The following is a 24,723-nucleotide window of genomic DNA, read 5'->3' as shown; positions in this document are numbered from 1 at the left end:
GGTAACTTGCCTGTTATAAATGGCACACTTACTATAAGGGTATTTAGACTTATTTAACCTTTATTGAATCCTGGACACCAACAGAAATTTTAGACACACTTGAATCTTACCTTTCTCAAACTTGTATGTAACTTGTGTGTATAATGTTACATAAACTGTGGTTAAAATAAGAATGATAATTTAGTTTTCTAAAGAGGCCATTAAATATTACTATTTTATTCAGTTCAATACCAGTTGTTGGCACTTTTCTGAAGAGACCCTTAAATATTACCATCTTACTCAGTTTAATACCAGTTGTTAACACTTTTCTGAAGAGCACTAAATATTACTATCTTATTCAGTTCAATACCAGTTGTTAACACTGGGGAAATTATTTAAGCTTTTAAGGAATTAACATAGGAAGGTAGACATGTAAATAGATAATTGCTATATTATGTGATAACTACAACAATGGGATATTATAACAGGCAGGTGAGTGTGTATGTGTGGATATACATAGAGGGAGAGGGAGATGCTAACTGTTGCTGGTAACTTCCTGTGGAAGTAACTCTTAAGCAGAGTTTTAAAGAATGAGATATTGCCACATTAGAATCTGCATTAGTTGCTAGTGGTAGTCCCTTTAATTTAAATTTAAAAAAACATGTGGAAATGATTGGAAAATGGGGACTTTCCTCTTCCAATACACTGTGAAATCTGAAACAGAAGATGGAAATCTAGTTTTCATTCATTGAAAATACAACTGTAGAAAAATTGAGCTGGTTTTCTGATTTTTCTACCAGTGAGTACAGTGTAGAAATGTTTTTGCCACCACATTTAAGTTCCTTAAAATTTTAAATGTAGGCATATGTACTTTCAGGAAAAAAGTTTTCTTTTAAAAAATATTTCCTTAGAAGCAGTCTGCCCTACTTCCTATTGTACCTAGGCACAGATAATTATTCCACATTTGTCATTGCTATAAAAACATATTTTAGTTAAATTGCTAACTGAATGTACCTTTGTAGATCCTTAACTGCTTTGACTTTCAATACAAGTAAATGCTTATGACCCATCTTACAATAGGCTGAGCAAAGAGCGTATTAGAGAATTGCAGCAGCAGATTGAGGACCTCCAGAAGTCTTTACAGGAACAAGGTTCCAAGTCTGAAGGCGAAAGTGTAAGTAACTTAGAAATTATAATTCTGCTGTGTATGGCTTTTCTTTAATAGGTTATGATGCCCAAACTAATCTTGTATTAGAAAGTGCAGCCCTTATCATTGAGAAAACCCTTAAATACCGTATATATCTGCATAATAGATGCAGTGATTTTGCCAACTTGGAGCCTGTCAGTTGATCATCTACATTGGAAGGTGATTTCTGTCTGTCCTACTTCAGCAGCTATACCAATGTTCATGATGATTCTTGATCATCATTCAGCATCATTCAACAGCTATACCAAAGTTCATGATGATTCTTGATTGAGAACATAATACAATTGAGGGCTTCATAGTTCTACTGGAATTCCAACAGGGCTGGCCTGAGAAAAATCCAAATAATTAGCAATCAGAATTGAGGAAACCTTCTAATAGGAAAAGAGAGAATGGGAAAATGATTTCTACCTAAAGAGCATGCTAAAAATGGATTATACCCATCTCTGAAGGACAGAAACTTTAATGCAGCCTTGGAGGCATCACTCATTTCTTCCTCCTTCCTTAATGATTCATGGCCTTACCGTTTTCTGATGATTTTTGATGGCAGATATTGTGAGGGCAGAGATAAGAGGATTTAAAAGATATCAAACTTAGCCAAAATCTGACTATACCTAGCAACTATTCTATAGTTTGATCTTTTCATGTGAAGAGAAAGAAGTAGTGATTGAGAGAGTGATTAACTTAATTAAAAATAACAAGGAAAAAGGACTAGATATGTGTTAGGGATATCTTGATTGATTGAGATTAGATAGAATGTAGGTGATTATACCTGTGTTGATGGGGGAGGAAACCATGCAGAGTAAGTAAAGAGATGAAAAGGAAAATTGAAAGAGTTGCATTTCCTTTCTGTCTTTTATATGCTTTATATTATTTTCTTTTTTTTTCCCTGGGGGCTTGGAAAATAGAAATCGTCTCATGCATGGCGGCATCTCATATGTGCATATATACGGTATTGTAACTTCTCTAATACAAATATTATTTTAAGCCACACTAGAGAATACTTTTAAAATGAGGTCTTTTTGGAGGAGCACATTTTGGCTTGCAGTGTTTTAAAGACAAATGTCTTTATTATTTTAATATATTGGTATCCAACTCGTATTTCAGATTATATATTTTAAACACTTCACCTATACAGTAGGTGTGGAACGACTATTGCAATTTAAAGTACTGTTTTTTAAAAGGAGAAATTGTATGTTTAAAATTTTGCTTTTTAACAATATTCAGTTGCTTCATTTTGGTGTTAGTTATTAAAGGATTTGCAACTATAATAATAAAGTTGTATTATAAAGGTAATTATTTTAGATCTTTAAGTTTGTTCCTCATAAGAGGCTCAAAATCTTAAAATTTTTATTCTGAATAATTGAGTTTCTAAATATTTTAATGTTTGATACTCCTCAGTATGTCACATTCAGCTTGCATTTGCTGTTTTTCAAGTTCAGATTTAATTTTTATTACATTCAGAAATATGAGGCATTTTTCTTTCTGTCGTATGCTTTTATATTTCATTTTCTATTTTTCCTTTCCTTTTTGAAGTAAAAAAAAAAACCTAAAAAGTTTATGCTTCTTAAAGTGTGTTACTAGAAATACAAATTTAAAAAATATTTATAATTTTGCCTGGTACACCTTCAAAAGAAGGTAAAGAGATTTAGATGTCTGGAAAATTGACCTTTGTCAAGATAGTCATCTTACAGCAATTTTTTTTAAATTTTATAGTCCAGCAAATTAAAGCAGAAGTTGGAAGCTCATATGTAAGTAAAACTGATATTTCTTTTCAAATATGAGAAGGGAGGAGTTGTAAAAGCCTCTAAAGTTAATCTCCTTTTCGTATTTTGTTTAGAAAAGCAAATATCCTGATGCTAATCGATATACTTGCTGCAAAAAGTGAAAAGCATGCTAAAGATTCAGCCTGCCTGCTACCCCCATCCCAAACTCCTACATCTTTCAGTTGTTAATATCATTTCAAAAGTTCAAAAAAACAGATAACTATCACAACTAGATTATATGGGATGTTAAACGTGTAAAATATTTTACTTTCTTAGGAAGCAAGTGTGGCAAGGGAAACAATTTAACCTTTTTGGCACCTGCTATGTGCCTGTTTACATCCTCATGACAACCCCTGTAGTCAGGCAGATAGTATTCCCATTTCACAGGTGTGGAACCAAGGGTCAGAAAGCAACTTGCCTAAGATCCACAAATGTTATATGCCAGAGACCAGTCTCCATGCTTTTTCTACCACTTAGGGAAAAACTCACAGAGGTCCATGAAGAATTACAGAAGAAACAAGAGCTCATTGAAGATCTTCAGCCAGATATAAATCAAAATGGTAGGTATCTGTGAAAACTTGGATCAGACAATAGTTTATCCAAGGACTTACTCTTTTTTACTGAAGGATGCAAGGTCTATGTGTAAATTTTTGCACAATGTGTAGATACATACATTGTAAATAGGGACTATGATAATTTTTAGTGCTGAAGTCAATAAATGATATATTATTAAAACAAAAAATAATAAAATGAATTGATGGATATATGGGAGTATCAAACATTAAAAATAAAATTAATCTGTGGAAATGTGGATAAAAACAATTTCAAATCAGATTGATATGACCTTTAAAACATTGTGTAGAAATTCTTTGTTTTTCCTGTGATTGTGCTTACTGTAAGGTATATTTGCTACTTATACTTGATAGAAAGGAGAAAAACAGCTAAATAAAGCAGATTGTAGATTTTTTTTTAAGGGTCAAATAATAAATGATTGAGGATGTGTTGGTTGTATTTCAAAACTTTTAGATAAGAATTCACTACAAAGAATAAATAACAGGCTTTTCTTTTAAGTTCTCTTATCTGTCTTTAGAAAATAAATATAAATATAATTTTATGTGAGGATGAAGTATTTTAATAGGTAGTAATTATTAATAACTGATTATGTTTCATTTTATTTTTACTAATAGTACAAAAGATCAATGAACTTGAAACTGCTCTTCAGAAGAAAGATGAAGATATGAAAGCAATGGAGGAAAGATATAAAATGTACTTGGAGAAAGCCAGAAATGTGAGTGACTTATCTTTCAGAGTTCAAGACTTTGTGGCCTGTGTTTTAGCAAGGCCCATTTCACCGGATTTTTCTGCCATTCTTGTATCTGTATCTAATCACTTCTTTCTTAACTGTATTACCTTACCTGTCAGGTTTCTGTGGTATTTCCCGATCAGTTCTCATACTCTTAGTCTCACTCATCAGTGTCAGATAAAATAAACCATAGCTAATAGGAACTGTTTAGACATAGACTGTAGTGATGTCAGAGAGAGTGATGGCTATAAAGTATGGAATCTTTAGTTCTTGGCAAAATAAGCCTAGAATTCTTTTTTTTTTTTTTTTAATTGTACTTTAAGTTCTAGGGTACATGTGCACAACGTGCAGGTTTGTTACATATGTATATATGTGCCATGTTGGTGTGCTGCACCCATTAACTCGTCATTTACATTAGGTATATCTCCTAATGCTATCCCTCCCCCACTCCCCACAATAGGACCCAGTGTGTGATGATCCCCTTCCTGTGTCCAAGTGATCTCATTGTTCAGTTCCCACCTATGAGTGAGAACATGCGGTATTTGGTTTTCTGTTCTTGCGATAGTTTGCTGAGAATGATGGTTTCCAGCTGCATCCATGTCCCTACAAAGGACACGAACTCATCCTTTTTTATGGCTGCATAGTATTCCATGGTGTATATGTGCCACATTTTCCTAATCCAGTCTGTCACAGATGGACATTTGGGTTGATTCCAAGTCTTTGCTATTGTGAATAGTGCCACAATAAACATCCGTGTGCATGTGTCTTTATAGCAGCATGATTTATAATCCTTTGGGTATATCCCCAGTAATGGGAAGGCTAGGTCAAATGGTATTTCTAGTTCTAGATCCTTGAGGAATTGCCACACTGTTTTCCACAATGGTTGAACTAGTTTACAGTCCCACCAACAGTGTAAAAGTGTTCTTATTTCTCTACATCTTCTCCAGCACCTGTTGTTTCCTGATTTTTTAATGATCACCATTCTAACTGGTGTGAGATGGTATCTCATTGTGGTTTTGATTTGCATTTCTCTGATGGTGAGTGATGATGAGCATTTTTTCCTGTGTCTGTTGGCTGTATGAATGTCTTGTTTTGAGAAGTGTCTGTTCATATCCTTTGCCCACTTTTTGATGGGGTTGTTTGTTTTTATCTTGTAAAGTTGTTTGAGTTCTTTGTAGGTTCTGGATATTAGCCCTTTGTCAGATGAGTAGATTGCAAAAGTGTTCTCCCATTCTGTAGGTTGCCTGTTCACTCTGATGGTAGTTTATTTTGTTGTGCAGAAGCTCTTTAGTTTAATTAGATCCCATTTGTCAATTTTGGCTTTTGTTGCCATTGCTTTTGGTGTTTTAGACATGAAGTCCTTGCCCATGGTGATGTCCTGAATGGTATTGCCTAGGCCTTCTTCTAGGGTTTTTATGGTTTTAGGTCTAACATTCAAGTCTCTAATCCATCTTGAATTAATTTTTGTATAAGGTGTGAGGAAGGGATCCAGTTTCAGCTTTTTCTACTTATGGCTAGCCAGTTTTCCCCGTACCATTTATTAAATAGGGAATCCTTTCCCCATTTCTTGTTTTTGTCAGGTTTGTCAAAGATCAGATGGCTGTAGATGTGTGGTATTATTTCTGAGGGCTCTGTTCTGTTCCATTGATCTATATCTCTGTTTTGGTACCAGTACCACGCTTTTTTGGTTACTGTAGCCTTGTAGTATAGTTTGAAGTCAGGTAGTGTGATGCCTCCAGCTTTGTTCTTTTGGCTTAGGATTGTCTTGGCAATGTGGGCTCTTTTTTGGTTCCATATGAACTTTAAAGCAGTTTTTTCCAATTCTGTGAAGAAAGTCATTGGTAGCTTAATGGGAATGGCATTGAATCTATAAATTACCTTTGGCAGTATGGCCATTTTCACAATATTGATTCTTCCTCTCCATGAGCATGGTATGTTCTTCCATTTATTTGTGTCCTCTTTTATTTCACTGAGCAGCGGTTTGTAGTTCTCCTTGAAGAGGTCCTTTACATCCATTGTAAGTTGGATTCCTAGGTATTTTGTTCTCTTTGAAGCTATTGTGAATGGGAGTTCATTCATGATTTGGCTCTCTGTTTGTCTGTTACTGGTGTATAAGAATGCTTATGATTTTTGCACATTGATTTTGTATCCTGGGACTTTGCTGAAGTTGCTTATCAGCTTAAGGAGATTTTGGGCTGAGACGATGGGGTTTTCTAAATATACAATCATGTCATCTGCAAACAGGGACAATTTGACTTCTTCTTTTCCTAACTGAATACCCTTGATTTCTTTCTCTTGCCTGATTGCCCTAGCCAGAACTTGCAACACTGTGTTGAATAGGAGTGGTGAGAGAGGGCATCCCTGTCTTGTGCCAGTTTTCAAAGGGAATGCTTCCAGTTTTTGCCCATTCAGTATGATATTGGCTGTGGGTTTGTCATAAATAGCTCTTATTATTTTGAGATACATTCCATCAATACCGAATTTATTGGGAGTTTTTAGCATGAAGGGCTGTTGAATTTTGTCAAAGGCCTTTTCTGCATCTATTGAGATAATCATGTGGTTTTTGTCTTTAGTTCTGTTTATGTGCTGGATTTTGTTTATTGATTTGCATATGTTGAACCAGCCTTGCATCCCAGGGATGAGGCCCACTTGATCATGGTGGATAAGCTTTTTGATGTGCTGCTGGATTCGGTTTGCCAGTATTTTATTGAGGATTTTTGCATCGATGTTCATCAGGGATATTGGTCTAAAATTCTTTTTTTGTTGTATCTCTGTCAGGCTTTGGTATCAGGATGATCTTGGCCTCGTAAAATGAGTTAGGGAGGATTCCCTCTTTTTCTATTGATTGGAATAGCTTCAGAAGGAATGGTACCAACTTCTCCTTGTACCTCTGGTAGAATTCGGCTGTGAATCCGTCTGGTCCTGGACTTTTTTTGGTTGGTAGGCTATTAATTATTGCCTCAATTTCAGAACCTGCTATTGGTCTATTCCAGGATTCAACTTCTTCCTGGTTTAGTCTTGGGAGAGTGTGTGTGTCCGGGAAATTATCCATTTCTTCTAGGTTTTCTAGTTTATTTGCATAGAGATGTTTATAGTATTCTCGATGGTAGTTTGTATTTCTGTGGGATCGGTGGTGATATCACCTTTATCATTTTATATTGCGTCTATTTGATTCTTCTCTCTTCTTTATTAGTGTTGCTAGCGATCTATCAATTTTGTTGATCTTTTCAAAAAAACAGCTCCTGGAATCATTGATTTTTTGAGGGTTTTCTGTGTCTCTGTCTCCTTCAGTTCTGCTCTGATCTTAGTTATTTCTTGCCTTCTGCTAGCTTTTGAATGTGTTTGCTCTTGTTTCTCTAGTTCTTTTAATTGTGACGTTAGCGTGTCAATTTTAGATCTTTCCTGCTTTCTCTTGTGGGCATTTAGTGCTATAAATTTCCCTCTACACACTGCTTTAAATGTGTCCCAGAGATTCTGGTATGTTGTATCTTTGTTCTCATTGGTTGCAAAGAACATCTTTATTTCTGCCTTCATTTCGTTATGTATCCAGTATTCATTCAGGAGCAGGTTGTTCAGTTTCCATGTAGTCGAGTGGTTTTGAGTGAGTTTCTTAATTCGAGTTCTAGTTTGATTGCACTGTGATCTGAGAGGCAGTTTGCTATAATTTCTGTTCTTTTACATTTGCTGAGGAGTGCTTTACTTCCAACTACGGGGTCAATTTTGGAATAAGTGCAATGTGGTGCTTCTCAAAGAATGTATATGCTGTTGATTTGGAGTGGAGAGTTCTGTAGACGTCTATTAGGTCCACTTGGTGCAGAGTTGAGTTCAATTCCTGGATAGCCTTGTTAACTTTCTGTCTCACTGATCTGTCTAATGTTGACAGTGGGGTGTTGAAGTCTCCCATTATTATTGTATGGGAGTCTAAGTCTCTTTGTAAGTCTCTAAGGACTTGCTTTATGAATCTGGGTGCTCCTGTATTGGGTGCATATATATTTAGGATAGCTAGCTCTTCCTGATGACTTGATCCCTTTACCATTATGTAATGGCCTTCTTTGTCTCTTTTGATCTTTGTTGGTTTAAAGTCTGTTTTATCAGAGACTAGGATTGCAACCCCTGCTTTATTTTTGTTTTCCATTTGCTTGGTAGATCTTCCTCCATCCCTTTATTTTGAGCCTATGTGTGTCTGCATGTGAGATGGCTCTCCTGAATACAGCAAACTGATGAGTATTGACTCTATCCAATTTGCCAGTCTGTGTCTTTTAATTGGACCATTTAGTCCATTTACATTTAAGGTTAATATTGTTATGTGTGAACTTGATCCTGTCATTATGATATTAGCTGGTTATTTTGCTTGCTAGTTGATGCAGTTTCTTCCTAGCATCGATGACTTTACATTTTGACATGTTTTTGCAATGGCTGGTACCTGTTGTTCCCTTCCATGTTTAGTGCTTCCTTCAGGATCTCTTGTAGGGCAGGCCTGGTGGTGACAAAATCTCTTAAGCATTTGCTTGTCTGTAAAGGATTTTATTTCTCCTTCACTTATGAAACTTAGTTTGGCTGGATATGAAATTCTGGGTTTAAAATTCTTTTCTTTAAGAATGTTGAATATTGGCCCCCACTCTCTTCTGGCTTGGAGAGTTTCTGCGGAGAGATCTGTTGTTAGTCTGATGGGCTTCCCTTTGTGGGTAACCCGACCTTTCTCTCTGGCTGCCCTTAACATTTTTTCTTTCATTTCAACTTTGTTGAATCTGACAATTATGTGTCTTGGAGTTGCTCTTCTCAAGGGGTATGTATCTTTGTGGCATTCTCTGTATTTCCTGAATTTGAATGTTGGCCTGCCTTACTAGGTTGGGGAAGTTCTCCTGGATGATATCCTGAAGAGTGTTTTCCAACTTGGTTCCATTTTCCCCGTCACTTTCAGGCACACCAATCAGATGTAGATTTGGTCTTTTTACATAATCCCATATTTCTTGGAGGCGTTGTTCATTTCTTTTTACTCTTTTTGCTGTACACTTCTCTTCTTGCTTCGTTACATTCATTTGATCTTCAATCGCTGATACTCTTCCAGTTGTTTGAGTCAGTTATTGAAGCTTGTGCATTTGTCACGTAGTTCTCGTGTTATGGTTTTCATCTCTGTCAGTTCTTTTAAGGTCTTCTCTGCATTGATTATTCTAGTTATCCATTCATCCATTCTTTTTTCAAGGTTTTTAGTTTCTTTGTGCTGGTTACGTAGTTCCTCCTTTAGCTCTGGGAAGTTTGATCGACTGAAGCCTTCTTCTCTTAACTCGTCAAAGTCATTCTTTGTCCAGCTTTGTTCCGTTGCTGGCAATGAGCTGCTTTCCTTTGAAGGGGGAGATGCGCTCTGATTTTTTGAATTTCCAGCTTTTCTGCACTGCTTTTTCCCCATCTTTGTGGTTTTATCTGCCTTTGGTCTTTGATGATGGTGATGTACTGATGGGGTTTTGGTGTGGGTGTCCTTTCTGTTTGTTAGTTTTCCTTCTGTCAGTCAGGACCCTCAGCTGTAGGTCTGTTGGAGTTTTCTTGAGGTCCACTCCAGACCCTGTTTGCCTGGGTATCAGCAGTGGAGGCTGCAGAAGATAGAATATTGCTGAACAACGAGTGTTGCTATCTGATTCTTGCTCTGGAAGCTTCGTCTCAGGGGTGTACCCCGCCATGTGAGGTGTTGGTCTGCACCTAGTGGGGGATGGATGTCTCCTAGTTAGGCGACTCGGGGGTCAGGGACCCACTTGAGCAGGCAGTCTGTCCGTTCTCAGATCTCAACCTCCGTGCTAGGAGATCTGCTTCTCTCTTCAAAGCTGTCAGACAGGGGCATTTACCTCTGCCGAGGTTTCTGCTGCTTTTTGTTTAGCTATGCCCTGTCCCCAGAGGAGGAGTCTACAGAGGCGGGCTGGCCTCCTTGAGCTGTGGTGGACTCCACCCAATTCGAGCTTCCCAGTGGCTTTGTTTACCTACTTAAGCCTCAGCAATGGTGGGTGCCCCTCCCCCAGCCTTGCTGCTGCATTGCTGCTGCCTTGCAGTTAGATCTCAGACTGCTGTGCTAGCAATGAGGGAGGCTCCGTGGGCGTGGGACCCTCTGGGCCAGGTGTGGGATATAGTCTTCTGGTGTACCATTTGCTAAGACCCTTGGTAAAGTGCAGTATTAGAGTGGGAGTTACCCGATTTTCCAGGTGTTGTGTGTCTCACTTTCCTTTGGCTAGGAAAAGGAATTCCCTTTCCCCTTGTGCTTCCCAGGTGAGGTGATGCCTTGCCCTGCTTCAGCTCTCACTGGTCAGGCTGCACCCGCGGACCAGCGCCAACTGTCTGACATGCCCCAGTGAGATGAACCCAGTACCTCAGTTGAAAATGCAGAAATCACTCATCTTCTGTGTCGCTCACGCTGGGAGCTGGAGGCTGGAGCTGTTCCTATTCAGCCATCTTGGGCGCCGCCTTCAGCCCAGGATTCTTATTTGCTAGAATCTTTGCAGATTTTCTAAGAATACAGTTTTTCTAGAAACAGCAATATGAACATTTTATCTTTTGTAAAAATTTAGCGTTTTAAACATATTTGAAATTGTTGTATCATTTAGTTTTAGATTAGGCAGTTAAACACTTTTCAAATGTTCATCAGACTCAAGGTTTAACAAGGTAGAGGTTTACTTCATAGTCACATTGAGTCCAACCATAAATGGGGAAAGGGCACCACTTCTCCATGTAGTCATTCAGAGTCCTAAGCTGACAGAGATTCTGCCTTCTTCAGCATAGGGACCCCAGGTTCACTTGACCTTGTCCAACTAGTACAGAAGAAAGACAGCCTAGATTGCATAGGAGATATGTAATGGGTGAGGCCTGAAAACAGCATAAATCACTTTCACTCCCACTTTGGAGTGCAGGCATGTGACCACACCACATTTATGGAACAGACTTTGCAAAAGTGAAATAATGCCTACATAATACTTAGTTGTGTGGGATATAACATAGTTTACTTAAGCATTATCCTACTATTGGAAATAATCTGTATTCACTCCCTTTTCCTTTTTTGCTCCTATAAATAAGACTATAGTCAACAGAATTATACAGAAAAACTTTCTCTTTATTTTGGTTTATTATCTTAACCTTATTTCCTAGAAATGGAAGTATTGAGTCATAGGATAAGACCATAAGATGCTTGATATGTATTTCTAAATGACATTTTAAAAGGACTATAATTAATTAAAACCATGACAATGAATACCATATTCTTGCCACCATTGAATAATATCATTTAAAAGACAATTGCTTGCTTTCATAAATGTGATTTTTTTTCCCATTACCTTATTTGGGGCAAGAGGTTTAAATACTGGTTAAGATACTGGTTAAAGTAATAACATATGTCCATTGTAGAAAATTCAGAAAATATACAAATCACAACCATTTATCACTTAGAGATAATAAACTATGATTTTCTTTTTGTAATTCATATAAATTATTCAATGTATTCTGCTTTTATGGTGTGCATTCCATGAGGGCAGCCACCATGTCTCCCATAAATTGCTGAATCCTCATCTGCCAGTATCTGCCACATAGTTGTCACTCAGTAAATGATTTTTGGATGAAAGAAAGAGCCACAATAATATTTTGGTATTTTACCATCCAGTCTTCTTTTACCTCTATAAATATAGATGAAATTGTCCTAACTCATTAAATAATTTTAAATATTTTTAATAGTTTTATAACTACATCATGCCGATGTCCCTGTATGAAATTTATGGTTTCGCTGGAAATATATTCTTGACATTTCTGAATTGGTTTTCTAACAGAATGCTATCTTCATAGTTTAGCCGAATCTCTTTACTACATTCTGGTTAAACATATCTTTTTACTCAATTTTTAGTAATAACATAAATGCGATTCAGCACCCTACCTTTTGCAAATAAAATCACCAGCATTTATTATATTGATCTTATATATTGAATTACACTTGACTAGATAATAATAGTAAAAAAGATTATTGTTAAGAATTTCTTCTGTGTGTGTTATTCTTACTTTATAAAATCAGTAAGTTTCCTTAGAGTTATTGAATTCATTTTGATTTTTTTAAAAATTCTCAAGTCAAATAAATATAGAAAGGGTTATTTCAAGACTTTAATTTCTAAAGTTTGAGTATTGAAAAGGCTAAATAACTATTTCCATGTACTGAGCTTTGGAGAAGGGAAATTTGATTTTGGAATGGGGACATTTATATTTTTCTTGTTTATTTATACTGTTTCTTGTATATAGACTGAGTTATTTTTGTTATCCTAGTTAGGATTGTAAAACAAGCTACAGTTAGCTCTTGGATGAATTTGTGGATTATTTTCCACCTTACTTACATGGTTTTTGTAAGATATGTTCTATATGTTTTAATACTTTAAAATATAAAGTGAGCATAAAATTGTTTTCTTTAAATAGGTAATAAAAACTTTAGATCCCAAGTTAAATCCAGCATCAGCTGAAATAATGCTACTAAGAAAGCAGTTGGCAGAGAAAGAGAGAAGAATTGAGATTCTGGAGGTAAAACTTTTATATTTACTCATCTCTTAATTATTTTATAGAATCCTGGTAATTAACTGTTGTCATATATTTGCCATTAATGATGACGTTTTACAAGAAGTTAAAAATGTCATGTTTTAGCATCCAGGGTGTTTATTACAAATCATCTCACTGGCCACCCAGTAGATGGTCTGTGTGTAGCTCATATACCCTGTTTATATGCAGCATTGTAGCTCTCCTTGTCAATAACGGTCATTATATGGATATCCCTGACTTTCTAATAGAGTCCTGCTATAATGTTTCTTTTTAAATTATGCAAATATGATTTCATTTGGGGGATAAAAACCTGACCTTTACTGTCTAAAAAAGATACTGTGCTGACTCAGTCAACCACATTTTTCTTACCTTCAGCCGTTTCTCACCTGAACCTAAACAAACTTATTAGTAGTGGAATTTCTGGCAGAAGGAAGTACTCACAGAATCCTAGTGAACTCCTGAACTAAAGTGGCAATCTTAGTTATTAATCATGCAAAATTATATTAGTAATGGCATGCTCTCATTAATTAGCTGAGTCTAAATTTTAAAGATATTTTAGTGTTAGTGGTTATATTATTTTTATGATACTTAGGTAAGTATGTCACTATGGAATCATGTATTCTTAGATTTATAATTGAGCACGTTCTGGTTTCCTTTGCAAAGTGTTTTACAAAACTACTATATTTAATACTGTAGTGAGATTTGATGCTATTCTTGAAGTAAATATATACTACCTTTTAATAACATATGCATAATTGCAGAGCCATGTTGAATTCTACATACTGGCCTTGAAATTCTCATAAATGGTATTCAGTTTCTTTTTTTTTTTTCTTTTGATATGGAGTCTTGCTCTGTCGCCCAGGCTGGGGTGCAGTGGCATAATCTTGGCTCACTGCAGCCTCTGCCTCCCAGGTTCAAGCAATTTTCTTGCCTCAGCCTCCCTAGTAGCTGGGATTACAGGTGCATGCCACCACGCCCAGATAATTTTTGTATTTTTAGTAGATGGGGTTTTGCCATGTTGGCCAGGCTGGTCTGGAACTCCTGACCTCAAGCGATCCACTCTCCTCAGCTTCCCAAAGTGCTGGGATTACAGACATGAGCCACCACACCCAGCTGTATTCAGTTTCTTTTTAAATCATCTAGGAATGTTATATTTCAAAGAAATGCACTCTATTTATGTACCTTTTTCTTGGTATTTGAGCAAGTAGGTATGAACTGTGGTAGAAATATTTTTATTTAAAGACTTAAAGACTTTAACATCCCCTCCTCCGTACATCCATAGTACAACACCATTCTTCCTACATCCATAGTACAACACCAACTTGATATGCCCTTGCTATCAATGCTTGTCTCCAGGCTATGTTGTGTGTTCTCAAAAGCACTGAGTAAGGAGATCTGTCTGAAGAAATGCTATTAATTCTTCAAGTTCTAAGTCAAATATCTCTTTCTTTATTAAACTTTTCATGTATTCTTTAGGGGAAGTTTAATACTGTCTCACTCTCCACAGTGAGTCCATGTACTTTGAACTCATGAATTTATTCCACAACAGCATTGGTTTTCTTTTTGGTATATGTGTACATGTCTTGAGGGCAAAGACTGTATCTTTTATCTCTGTACCCTAACATTAAATATTACATAACTCAAAGGCCAGGGTTGCAGCATTATTAGTAACTTCTTGTCTTAAAATTGTTGCTTCTCCTCTCTGGCTCGCCATATTTTCATCTATAAAATGATGAGACTGGGATTGGATAATTGCTGAAATCTAAGTTGCTCTGTTTATGTCCCAGTGAAAGTCAGTGAAAATATACACTATTGTTGATGTTTGAAATGTACATCCCCAACAGATATAATGAGAAAATAGTCCCTGTAACTGTAAGACTCTGAGGAAAAGCTTAGGTTAAGTCACAGCACTTGGGCGTTTAATTTGTGTGTATTCATCTAGACACACACTGCAAAAAGTAAAAAGAAGAAATGTAATGTAAATAGCAGAGACTGTTCTATCTGCCATCCCTCTTGGGAATTCTGTGCCTGGACTGGGTGTGAGTCTGAAGAAGAGCATCACCTCTCTTTTGGGCTTGGTTCTTATATACTTTTTGTATCATGAACATCCTATGTATCAAGATAATAGTATTTATATAAACCAAACTATATCTGGTACTCAAGAAAAGTATGTCAGTCTCTGTGATGGCACATAAATATGGCTATGGAATCTAGTACACAGGCCACCAACAATTAAGAGAGAAAAATTTGTATTAAACTTTATAGGCAACTTAAAAAGATTTTTTCCAGGTATTTTTGACTATGTCCTCTTTCTCCTTAGTTTTGACTCCTCCACAGGTGCAGCTCTGTTTTGTTTACCTAGGCCAGTTGTTACTTTTTTCTCTAGATATGGGGGGCAGTAGCCTTAAGATCACCAGTTGTGTATATTTATGTTTAAATCACTCTCTTCTACCAGTAAATTTCTTGAAATAAAAGTTTATTAGTCACAAATCTTATTCCTTCCTAACGGTGTTGTGCATGCATTTGTGCTTGATTCAGTTTACATTTGACTACATTGTGTGTCTCACAAGTGCAATCTTTAGATTCTCTCAATAATGAGCATAGTGAAGAAATTATTCTGTCTTTAGTAATTTGGGATAATTTCTGGGATTTTAATTGTCCTCGTATCTTTTTTCAGAGTGAATGCAAAGTAGCAAAATTTCGTGATTATGAAGAAAAACTCATTGTTTCTGCCTGGTATAATAAGGTGAGCTGAAGTTCAGCAAATGATTGATGAGAACAGTGTTTAGCAAACTTTTTTGACCAAGTACAACATAAGAAAATATATTTTATTTTATACCATAAACCAAGACATAGCATGTGTATGTGTATGACTGAAACAAAAGTTACCCTGTGTATTGCACTCAGATATTTTGTCATATTCTTTTTTAATGTTGATTCTAATCCACTAAATTGATTTTATGACTCATCAGCGTTTAGCTGATACATATGAAGCACAGTTGTAATAATTCTTAAACCTCTTTTAATTTGCCTTATTTGAGCTGAAACATTCAATTTTTGCCCATAAAAGATTTATGAAGAAATATGAAGATCTGTGTAATGCAAAATTAAATGCTTCTAGTACCCAGTATTTATTTGAACATCCTCTAAAGCCTCAGTGGGTCCTTTACTGTATTTATTACTTTATTTTTTCTATCCAGGGGTCACTCCTCATCATTGTCTCTTTGTCCTACCAAGGAGAAAATAGCATAGTTTGAAATGTGTTTTATTTTGTCATTGGTAGTATCAGTGGGATATTTTCAAGAGTAGCATTTCATGATGTATGGGGTTCTTTTGTATTATTCTAGTCAGTCAGATACGCTATTATCTACTTTTATCTCTTCTTATTTATACAAAGCCATATCACTTATTAACTTCCCACGTGTGAATGTTGTGCTCCACCAGAAAGCACTAGCTATTCTTCCTGAAACATGGCTCATGCTTTCATGACACCATGCTTTTCATCTGAGCTCTTTCCTTTCTTCTGTTGGGTAAAATGTGGCTTAAAGGGCCCTGAAGGAAATTACATGTGAGGTATTCTCAGAACTTTCTCTCATGAGTCAGTCACCCTAGTTGAGATCAGTGACTATGTATTATTTATTTGTTCTTCCATGACCTCTTAATACATACATCAGTGAAGATATTGTAGCCAAGTTGTCCATGATTGATTCATTTTTTAACCTATATTTGTTGAGCATCTAATATCCATGTACTGTACTAGTTACTAGTGATGCTAAGCTCAGTAAAATTGTGTTATGTGGTCTAGTGGGAGAGTAATGACTTCCCTTATAAGAAACTCAACAGCCAATATATGATAATTTATCAGGTATCAATATCGAGATAGACTATAGTAAATTTAAACTATACTGGTGGTTCTCAAACATTAACATGCCTCAGAAGACTTGTTAAAACACAAATTGCTAGACGCACTGGCAGAACTTCTGATTCAGTAGGTCTGGGTAAGGCCCCTAAATTTGTATTTTTAACAAATTCCCAGGGATGCTGATCTTGTTAATCCAGGGACCACCCTTCAAGAAACTTTGATCTAAGCTGTTCTATTGTGACATGTCTGCTCATAGGTGATAGAAGGATGGCCCAAACACAAAAATTTGTTATAATTAAGTATAATTCCAGGCCATTATTTTAAGTTACGATTTTAAATAATTTTAAATTTAGTGGATTAGAGAAACTGGATTTTGTGCCGCCTTACTAGCATTACCATTTCACAGATTAATCAGCTTCTGAGCCCTTATTTTCTATAAAAATGAGGAAAGCCTTAGCTTTATAGGTTGGTTTTAAGGATTAAATGCCTTTGTGAGAAGCACTTGGCAAACTCTGTTTAGTCATGTTAAATAAAAAATATATATATTTTTTATTTTTCAGAGTCTAGCATTCCAGAAACTGGGGATGGAATCTAGACTTGTGAGCGGCGGTGGTGCCTGCAATGACACTAATGCATGTACTCCTGCACGGTCTTTCTTAGCACAGCAACGGCACATCACCAACACCAGAAGAAATCTCTCTGTTAAAGTCCCTGCTACAACATCTGATTAAACTAAAAAAAAAAAAAAAAAAAAAAAAACATAAAATAGAAGTGTCCTTAAAATATTTTGTACCTTTCAACTAAGTACCAGATTGATAAAGAAGGTTTATGATGCTGGATATCAGGTATTTTAAAATCAACATGCATCAAATTAATTTTGCCAGTTGACTTCAAAAACAAAGTATATAATTAGCCATCTCTCTGCGGGAGCACATTTGAATAATTGGGGATGTAATTATACACACATTTCAAACAAACATTTGTCTTTTGAGTGTATTATAACTTCAAATTGGCCTTGTGTATTTTAGTTAAATGTTTTCAGTTGTACTAGTAACTTAATTAATTTTCAATAGTTATTCAGTAATACTTAATCTTAAAACATTATCTAGATTTGTTTAATTTTTTTGTTTTTTGTTGATTTATATAAAAACAGTCGAGGCAGGCACATGGAGAACTATGCAAGGGTGATTTGAGTTAGTATATACAAGGCTTTACTTCTGTCCCTTAATTCTTCCATTGAATGTGTACCTCTACCTTGTCATGTCATGGAAGATATAACATTTGGAAGATTTGACAATTAGAATGACTTTGGAATAATAAAATTGATTAATTGGAAATTTTACATATTCTGAAAATCTCATAGTTCTAATTTGTACCTATGGCAAATAAGGGCTTCTGGACATCATGTTTAAAATGTTAAGCATAAGAAATAAACTGACATTTGTAATAGGCAACTTTCTGATGGAAAGCAAGCAAAATATATATATACTTTTTGTGAAATGTCTATATACTTTTTAAGGTAATTAATGAAGATTTCAGTTACTGCTTTTAAGCATAAAATTATATTTAGCTTCTGCTGAAAAATTGTATCATGTAATAATTTTGCTTCATTGAAAAGGGATGTTGCAGTGATGAAACAAGGTGGGGTCAGTTTGATTTTGTTTACTTATTAAGGAGTTTATCTTGTGCTCAGTTTGTGGTATTCAGTTTGTTTCTGCTCAAAGCTCTTATTTTCAAAGGCGTTACTTTTGAACTTTTGGGGTCATTTTTAAAAGTTAGCACTTAAGAATTTTAGTTGTGTTAAATATGTGCTGTCCTATATCATAGCCATGAGCCATATATGACAATTTAAATTTAATTAATCATAAACTCAGTTTCTTGGTTGCACCAGCCACATTTCAGATGTTCAATAGCCACATGTGGCTAGTGGGTACCACACTGGACAGGGCAGCTATAGAATATTTCCATCATTGCAGAAAGTTCTAGTTGATAGCACCATAGTAAGTCTTTTTAAAGTAACTTGGAAATACTATTTGATATTAGATGTTAGACCACAAAAAGAAGAAAAATATTAGGACTATTTCGGATATAAAAAGGAACTGAATTGTGACATAATTAGCACCTTAAATTCCATACAGTTGAATACCTTATGCTGTGACAACCGTAGTTAATAATTTCAGTGCTGTTCAGCGTACATACCTCTCAGCAGTGTGTCTAGAGCGGGATCAGCAAACTTTCTGTGAATGGACAAAGAGCAAATATTTTAGTAAATGTCTTAGGCTTTGTGGACTACATGAGCTTTGTTGCAGGTACTCAACTCTGCCATTATAGAGTTAAAGCAGCCATATACAATATATAAACAAAATGGGCATGGTTGTGTTTCAGTAAAACTTTATTTACAAAGACAGGTGGTAGGCCAGATTTGGCTTGCATGCTGTAGAGCTGTGGTCTAAATTTTATTCATAGCTTTTCTTTGCAAATACAGTGTGAGTATTGTTCCATTTACAGTGTTATTATTTTTTAGATATCTGGTTTTTAGATTTTTGCCTGGTAACTTTTTACTGAAAATACAAGAATTTCATACTGCATTTGCATCTCCGAGATTAGGGAGCACCTGTCAGGATATTTTGTTCTATCAGGGTTACTTCTGTTGACTACCTCCTAGATTTTGATACAGTTATATTGTTGAGTTTCATTTTCATATATTATTGTAGTATCTGCTTGCCTGTGAACTTCTGGTAAAATAAAATAAGCCTTTGAAAATATTTTAGCATGGTGTTTAACATTTTCTAAATATTATGGCATTTTGACATATTTTAGTCAGTGAAGACATCTGCCCCTTTGGTGTTTCTACTTATGATTGAGATTTTACAAACCCTTCAGGCTCCGTTTTAATGGAATTTATTGTAAAACATTAACTTTAATAAATTAGTGTTTTCACAGATCAGATCATTATACTTGGAATTTCTAAATCATGCAATTTCTGGATAAGGACATAAGGCTAGATTCATTTTTCTTAATAGAGGAAAAGCAAATTTTCTGATTTATCACTTTTCTAGTTGATAAGTAGAATTTAAAATGTTTGATATGTAAGTATTTATATAAGACTAATGTAATTTAAAGTTCTGTATTATTGTGATTAATTATATAGAAATTCAGGAACTGATCAGAAGTGAGATTCTTTTCCACATCTGATTAATGTAGTGAGTTGACACCCTGTGGGTGGTAAAGCATTATAAACATTTCATCATGAGCCATGATTTATACACATCTGTGTTGTAAGGGAGGCTTGAGTACATCTACCAATAAAGAGATATTCAGCATTTGTGTATTTGATAAGGAATTAAATGTCCTAGTAATTATAAAGTAAAACCACAGACCAATTTGAAAATGATCTTCAATGTTGAGCACTTGCTTTAACATTAAAATTCCTTTTCTTTTTAAGGCTAAGGGTGTGTACATATGGCATTGATGTCTATGTTGAGATTAACTTATGTATTGAAAAAAATTTGAAGTTTATTTTTTCAATGAATAAGGCTGTCAAATGATTTAGTATAGATTAATGATGTCTTTTTTAGAAATATTAAAGTGAGTATTCCTCATTATGTCATCATTTCTGATAATTAGAGTGCTAATTTGAATGTTAGATAATGTTTTCACATCTATACCTATTTCTTTCTAGGGGCACATCTGACCATGGGGCTTGGGGGTGACTTTTAGGCCACAGTAGTGTCTGTGTTAGGTTCTCTAAATGTGTATTTAATGAAAAACATTCCTATGTAAAAATGTGTGTATATGAATGTATGCATACATTCTTACTGTGCACCTGTACATTGTGAAGAAGTAGTTTGGAAATTTGTAAAGCATACACCATGAAAGAAAATAGTGTGGAGTTATTAAATGATGTAGCACAAATGTAATGTTTAGTTTATAAAAGGTCCTTTCTATTTTCTATGGCAAAGACTTTGACACTTGAAAAATAGAACCAATATTTGATTTATTTTTGTAAGTATTTAGGATATTATTTTAAATAAATGATTGTCCATTATCAATATAATAGTTGTGAAATGATTTAAGTAAATAAACTTTATTCTTCTGTGTCTGTTGATTTTGATGGGTTTTTAGTGGGCATAAATGCATGTTTATTTGCTGCATTAAATAGAGGACTGAAAATATTTAGGTTGGTAAAGAAAAAGTAATTGCATTTTTCTAATTTTTTTTTCCTTTTTTTGGGGGGGAATGAAAAGATACATTAAATGATTTGGGAATATATCTTTTTATGTCTCCAGTTTCACCTCTGGAACCTAGACATCTTGCATTAACATGGAATCAAAACATTTCTGGGGCCGGGTGTGGTGGCTACACCTGTAATTCCAGCACTTTGGGAGGCCGAGGCAGGCAGGTCACTTGAGGTCAGGAGTTCGAGACCAGCCTAGCCAACATGGCAAAACCTCATCTCTACTAAAAATACAAAAATTAGCCAGGTGCGGTGGCGCACGCCTGTAGTCCCAGCTACTTGGGAGGCTGAGGCACAAGAATCACCTGAACTTGGGAGGCAGAGGTTGCAGTGAGCTAAGATTATGCCACTGTACTCCAGCCTGGATGATAGAGTGAGACTGTTTAAAAAAAAAAAACCCAAGACATTCCTGGGTAATATAATTTTAGAGACTGCTATTTATTCCTGAATATCCATTCTACCCCTCTTACTTTAGTGATAGAATCCCATATTTTAGCTTGTTACATTATTATCCAGGAAAAAAAGAGAAAACCAAAACTGTGCTTCCCAGATTCCTATATAATTAGGTGGGATACAGCTTTGTTCTAGATATCTAGCTTGAATGTACACAATTCACATTCCTCTGAAGTTCCAGGGGATATGGAACTTACAAGCTTCTCTCATTGTCTTTGGCTTTTGACAGCTTGACTATCAAAGATGGTCAATTGTGGATCTAGGTGTGGACTTCTTCAAATTTATTCTATTTGCAGTTGAGTTTGGATCTGCAGACTAATGCTTTTCATTAAACTTGGGAAATTTTTGGCTATTATTTCTTGAAACATACTTTCTTCCCCTTTCTATCCTTTTCTCTGGTACTCTCATTATACACCTGTTTATACTTGGTGTCCCACATGTCTCCAAGTCTCTGCCCATTTTTCTTCATTCTCTTTTGATTGTGTTCCTCAGAATAGATCATCTCATTGATTTATCTTCAAGTGTATCTCAAATGTGCTGCTGAGTTCCTCTAGTGAATTTTTTATTTCAGTTAGTGTACTTTTCAACTATAGAATTTCTAGTTAGTTTTTAAAAATTATTTCTAGCTCCTTATTGTGATATCTTGTACTTACTGTACTTTTCAAATCTAGAATTTCTAGTTAGTTGCTGTTTTTTATTTCTAACTCCTTATTGTGATATTCTATTCAGTGGAAAATCATTCTCATATTTAACTTAATTCTTTAGCTAATAATTAATTCTTCAGGCTCATTGAACATACGTAAAGCTTTTGTCTAGTAAATCCAATGCCTGGGCTTCTTTAGGGACTGTTTCCAGTAACTTCTTTTCATCCTGTCTATGAGCCATTGTTTTCTGTTTCTTCACATGATTCATAATTTTTTATTGGAAATTTGGCATTGTAAATAATATTTGGAAACTCTGGAAATCAGACCCCACCCCATGGTTTATTATTGTTCCTGTTGTTGCCTTTTGTTTAGAGACTTGAACTAATTCTGTAAAAATTCCATTCTTCATTATGTGCAGCCACTGAATTCTGTGCTTTTTAAGCAAAGTGTTCAGCTAATTTTGGCCAGAGATTTCCTTAAATGTTTTGAAATAAGTCTCTCAGCCTTTCCCAAAGGGCTCTACGTGTGTTTTGGGTTATACCTTTAACACACCAGCAGGTAGTTTACAATTCTATCGTAACCTTAGTTTCTTGCTTACACAGACCCCCCCCAGTCAGTCAGAGATGAGAGATTAGGGTCTTTCCAGGCCTTTGCCTGGGCAGGCATGTAGCCCTCACGTGTGCATGGCCTTCTAGATTCCTAGGCATATGTTAGAGTGTTAGAAGCCCCAGTGGGCATCTCTATTCCCAGTGTATCCTTTTAATCCTCTCTTAGCTCCAACTTGTATTGCTACCTTGGCTTACTGTAATGTTGCACAATTGTCACTGATTTTTTTTTTTTTTTAACAAATGTCCTGTAGTGTGGTTCGCACAGAATGAGTGTTTAGTAAGGTAAAATAAAGACAAGTTCTGAGAATGGGGCTTTTCAAGGAACTGCCAGAGAGATCATATAATGATAACTTTCTGGGAATGGGGGCCTTTGGGGTGCTCTAAACCCATTGTGCTCCCTCCAGTGGCTGCTTGATCATTGTTATTCACAGGTACCAAAATTGTGAGACTGTTGCTTTTAAGGATACTTGAGAGCTGGGGAGAGGAGAGCTGGGGAGAGGAGAACTGGCATACAGCAAGTTAAAACAGAGCTCCCTGTTCTTGCTGAGAGCAGCTCTTCTTTTTTTAAAACAAATGCTTAGGTTGTTGTGTGACTTTGTTTAATTTTCAGCATTCTGGAATGTTGATTTTGATTATTTTTGCTCATGTTCTCAGTGCCTTTATGGAATGGATTTTTGGAGCTCCTTAACTTACCATTTCAGAAGATCTCTCTACAAGTCAGATTTTTGAAAGTAGGAGTGACCTTAGTAACCAATATTTAAAACCCACCTTTTCCAGAATGTGAAATTAAGGAATATAGAGGTATAGGGCTTTCTGCATGGCTACAGAAAATTTATGGCTCACTGCAGCATTATGTCACTTGGCTGCTTGCTCTCCCCTACCCCTCACCCCCACTATATGTCCAACAAACATTTCCTGAGCATCTGCTAGGCATGAAACAGGTACTGAACGTGTGTGAACAAGACACAGTCATCTCTGAAAAGCTCATTTTAATTGGGAGACTATATGGAAATAGGAAATAAAATATTTTAAATTATCAGGGAATGGAGGAAGAAGCAACTAACCAAGAGTCAAGAAAAATGTCATTGGAGAGTTAATATTTAAGCTGGCCTTTATAGGATGAATAGGAGTGTGCCAGGTATAATTAATCATTTCTTGCAGAAAAACTAGCTTCTATAAAGACATGAAGATGCTGAAGGAGCTGGCCTATTTAGGGAAGTAATAGTTCAGTACTTTGGCAGGAGAAGTACTAAGAGACGTAATTCAAAAGGTGAATAGATTTCAGATCACAAAAATTACCATATGTCCACCTAAGGAGCATGCCCTTACATATGGCTGTGCAGGCCCTACATCGGGGTGTCCAATCTTTTGACTTCCCCAGGCCATGTTGGAAGAAGAAAAACTGTCTTTGGCCATGCATAAAATATACTAACACTAATGATAGCTGATGAGCTAAAAAAAAAAAAAAAAAAGAAAAAGAAAAATCTCATGTTTTAAGAAAGTTTCCGAATTTATGTTGGGCCGCATTCAAAGCCATCCTGGGCCGCTTGTGGACAAACTTAATCTACATGGTCCAACTCGAGGGCACCATTCACCTAAACTACAAGTGAATGGCAGCCTGGGGTTTTTACAACATAGCAGCCATACCGAAGAATCTTATCCTGTAGTCAGCAGGAAGAATATCTTGTTCTGTGGTCACAGGGAGGAAAAGATCAAATTGCCTGGGGAAAAAAAAAAGGTCTAGAAATAAGTTCTCCAAATTGCATAACAGAATAACCAGATGCTTCTCTGAAATAACCATACAGCATTACTACTGTAATTGATTATCATGTTACTTTGATCTCATGTTTTCACAAGAAATACAATGTGTGTATCTGACAGCATAGGGTAAGTTATGCTGCAGTAGTAATTCTGAAATTTTAGTTTATAACAAAATAGGTTTATTTCTCCCATCATATGTTCATCTTGAATAAGCTGTGACTCTGCTTCGTGTCTTTGTCACTGGACATAGGGTGAAAGACTCTTATTTAGAACACGGGTAGTCTCATGGCAGAGAAGAAACATGTTGCACTACCTGCCAGCTTGTAAGCACTTAGAAGTGGCTCGTGGAACTTTTGCTCTCA

At 35.7% G+C, this 24,723-nt stretch overlaps 2 protein-coding genes across 7 annotated transcripts in view; one reads left to right on the top strand and one right to left on the bottom strand.

Moving 5' to 3' along the window:
* HOOK1 (hook microtubule tethering protein 1) overlaps positions 1-20,760 on the top strand; it is a 69,439-nt gene extending 48,679 nt beyond the window's left edge. Inside the window, exons 16-23 of one of the 2 annotated variants that reach the window (XR_012419523.1) lie at positions 1,060-1,153; positions 2,092-2,135; positions 2,900-2,934; positions 3,427-3,509; positions 4,137-4,237; positions 12,680-12,781; positions 15,474-15,542; positions 17,219-20,760. Coding sequence is in view for 1 of the 2 variants with exons in the window: in XM_005543223.5 (XP_005543280.1) it covers positions 1,060-1,153; positions 2,900-2,934; positions 3,427-3,509; positions 4,137-4,237; positions 12,680-12,781; positions 15,474-15,542; positions 17,219-17,389 (655 nt within the window). In the remaining variant the exon portion in view is untranslated. The remainder of the gene's footprint in view (positions 1-1,059; positions 1,154-2,091; positions 2,136-2,899; positions 2,935-3,426; positions 3,510-4,136; positions 4,238-12,679; positions 12,782-15,473; positions 15,543-17,218) is intronic. The other variant, XM_005543223.5, reaches the window with a different exon arrangement.
* The window catches only part of CYP2J2 (cytochrome P450 family 2 subfamily J member 2), a 120,291-nt gene that overhangs the window by 35,468 nt on the left and 60,100 nt on the right, over positions 1-24,723 (bottom strand). Inside the window, exons 9-11 of one of the 5 annotated variants that reach the window (XR_012419542.1) lie at positions 18,858-18,895; positions 10,605-10,759; positions 37-1,512 (exon numbers count right to left, since the gene is read on the bottom strand). Coding sequence is in view for 3 of the 5 variants with exons in the window: in XM_045370023.3 (XP_045225958.1) it covers positions 24,296-24,321 (26 nt within the window). In the remaining 2 variants the exon portion in view is untranslated. Of the gene's footprint in view, positions 1-36; positions 1,513-9,238; positions 10,760-18,857; positions 18,896-23,576; positions 24,322-24,723 lie in introns of those variants that run through there. The other 4 variants (XM_045370039.3, XM_045370033.3, XR_012419537.1 and 1 more) reach the window with 4 other exon arrangements.

This window comes from Macaca fascicularis, chromosome 1 (assembly GCF_037993035.2).
Source record: "Macaca fascicularis isolate 582-1 chromosome 1, T2T-MFA8v1.1".
Classification (NCBI taxonomy): Eukaryota; Metazoa; Chordata; class Mammalia; order Primates; family Cercopithecidae; genus Macaca; species Macaca fascicularis.
The sequence above is the reverse complement of the archived record's forward strand: the minus strand, read 5'-3'. Positions and strand labels throughout refer to the sequence as shown.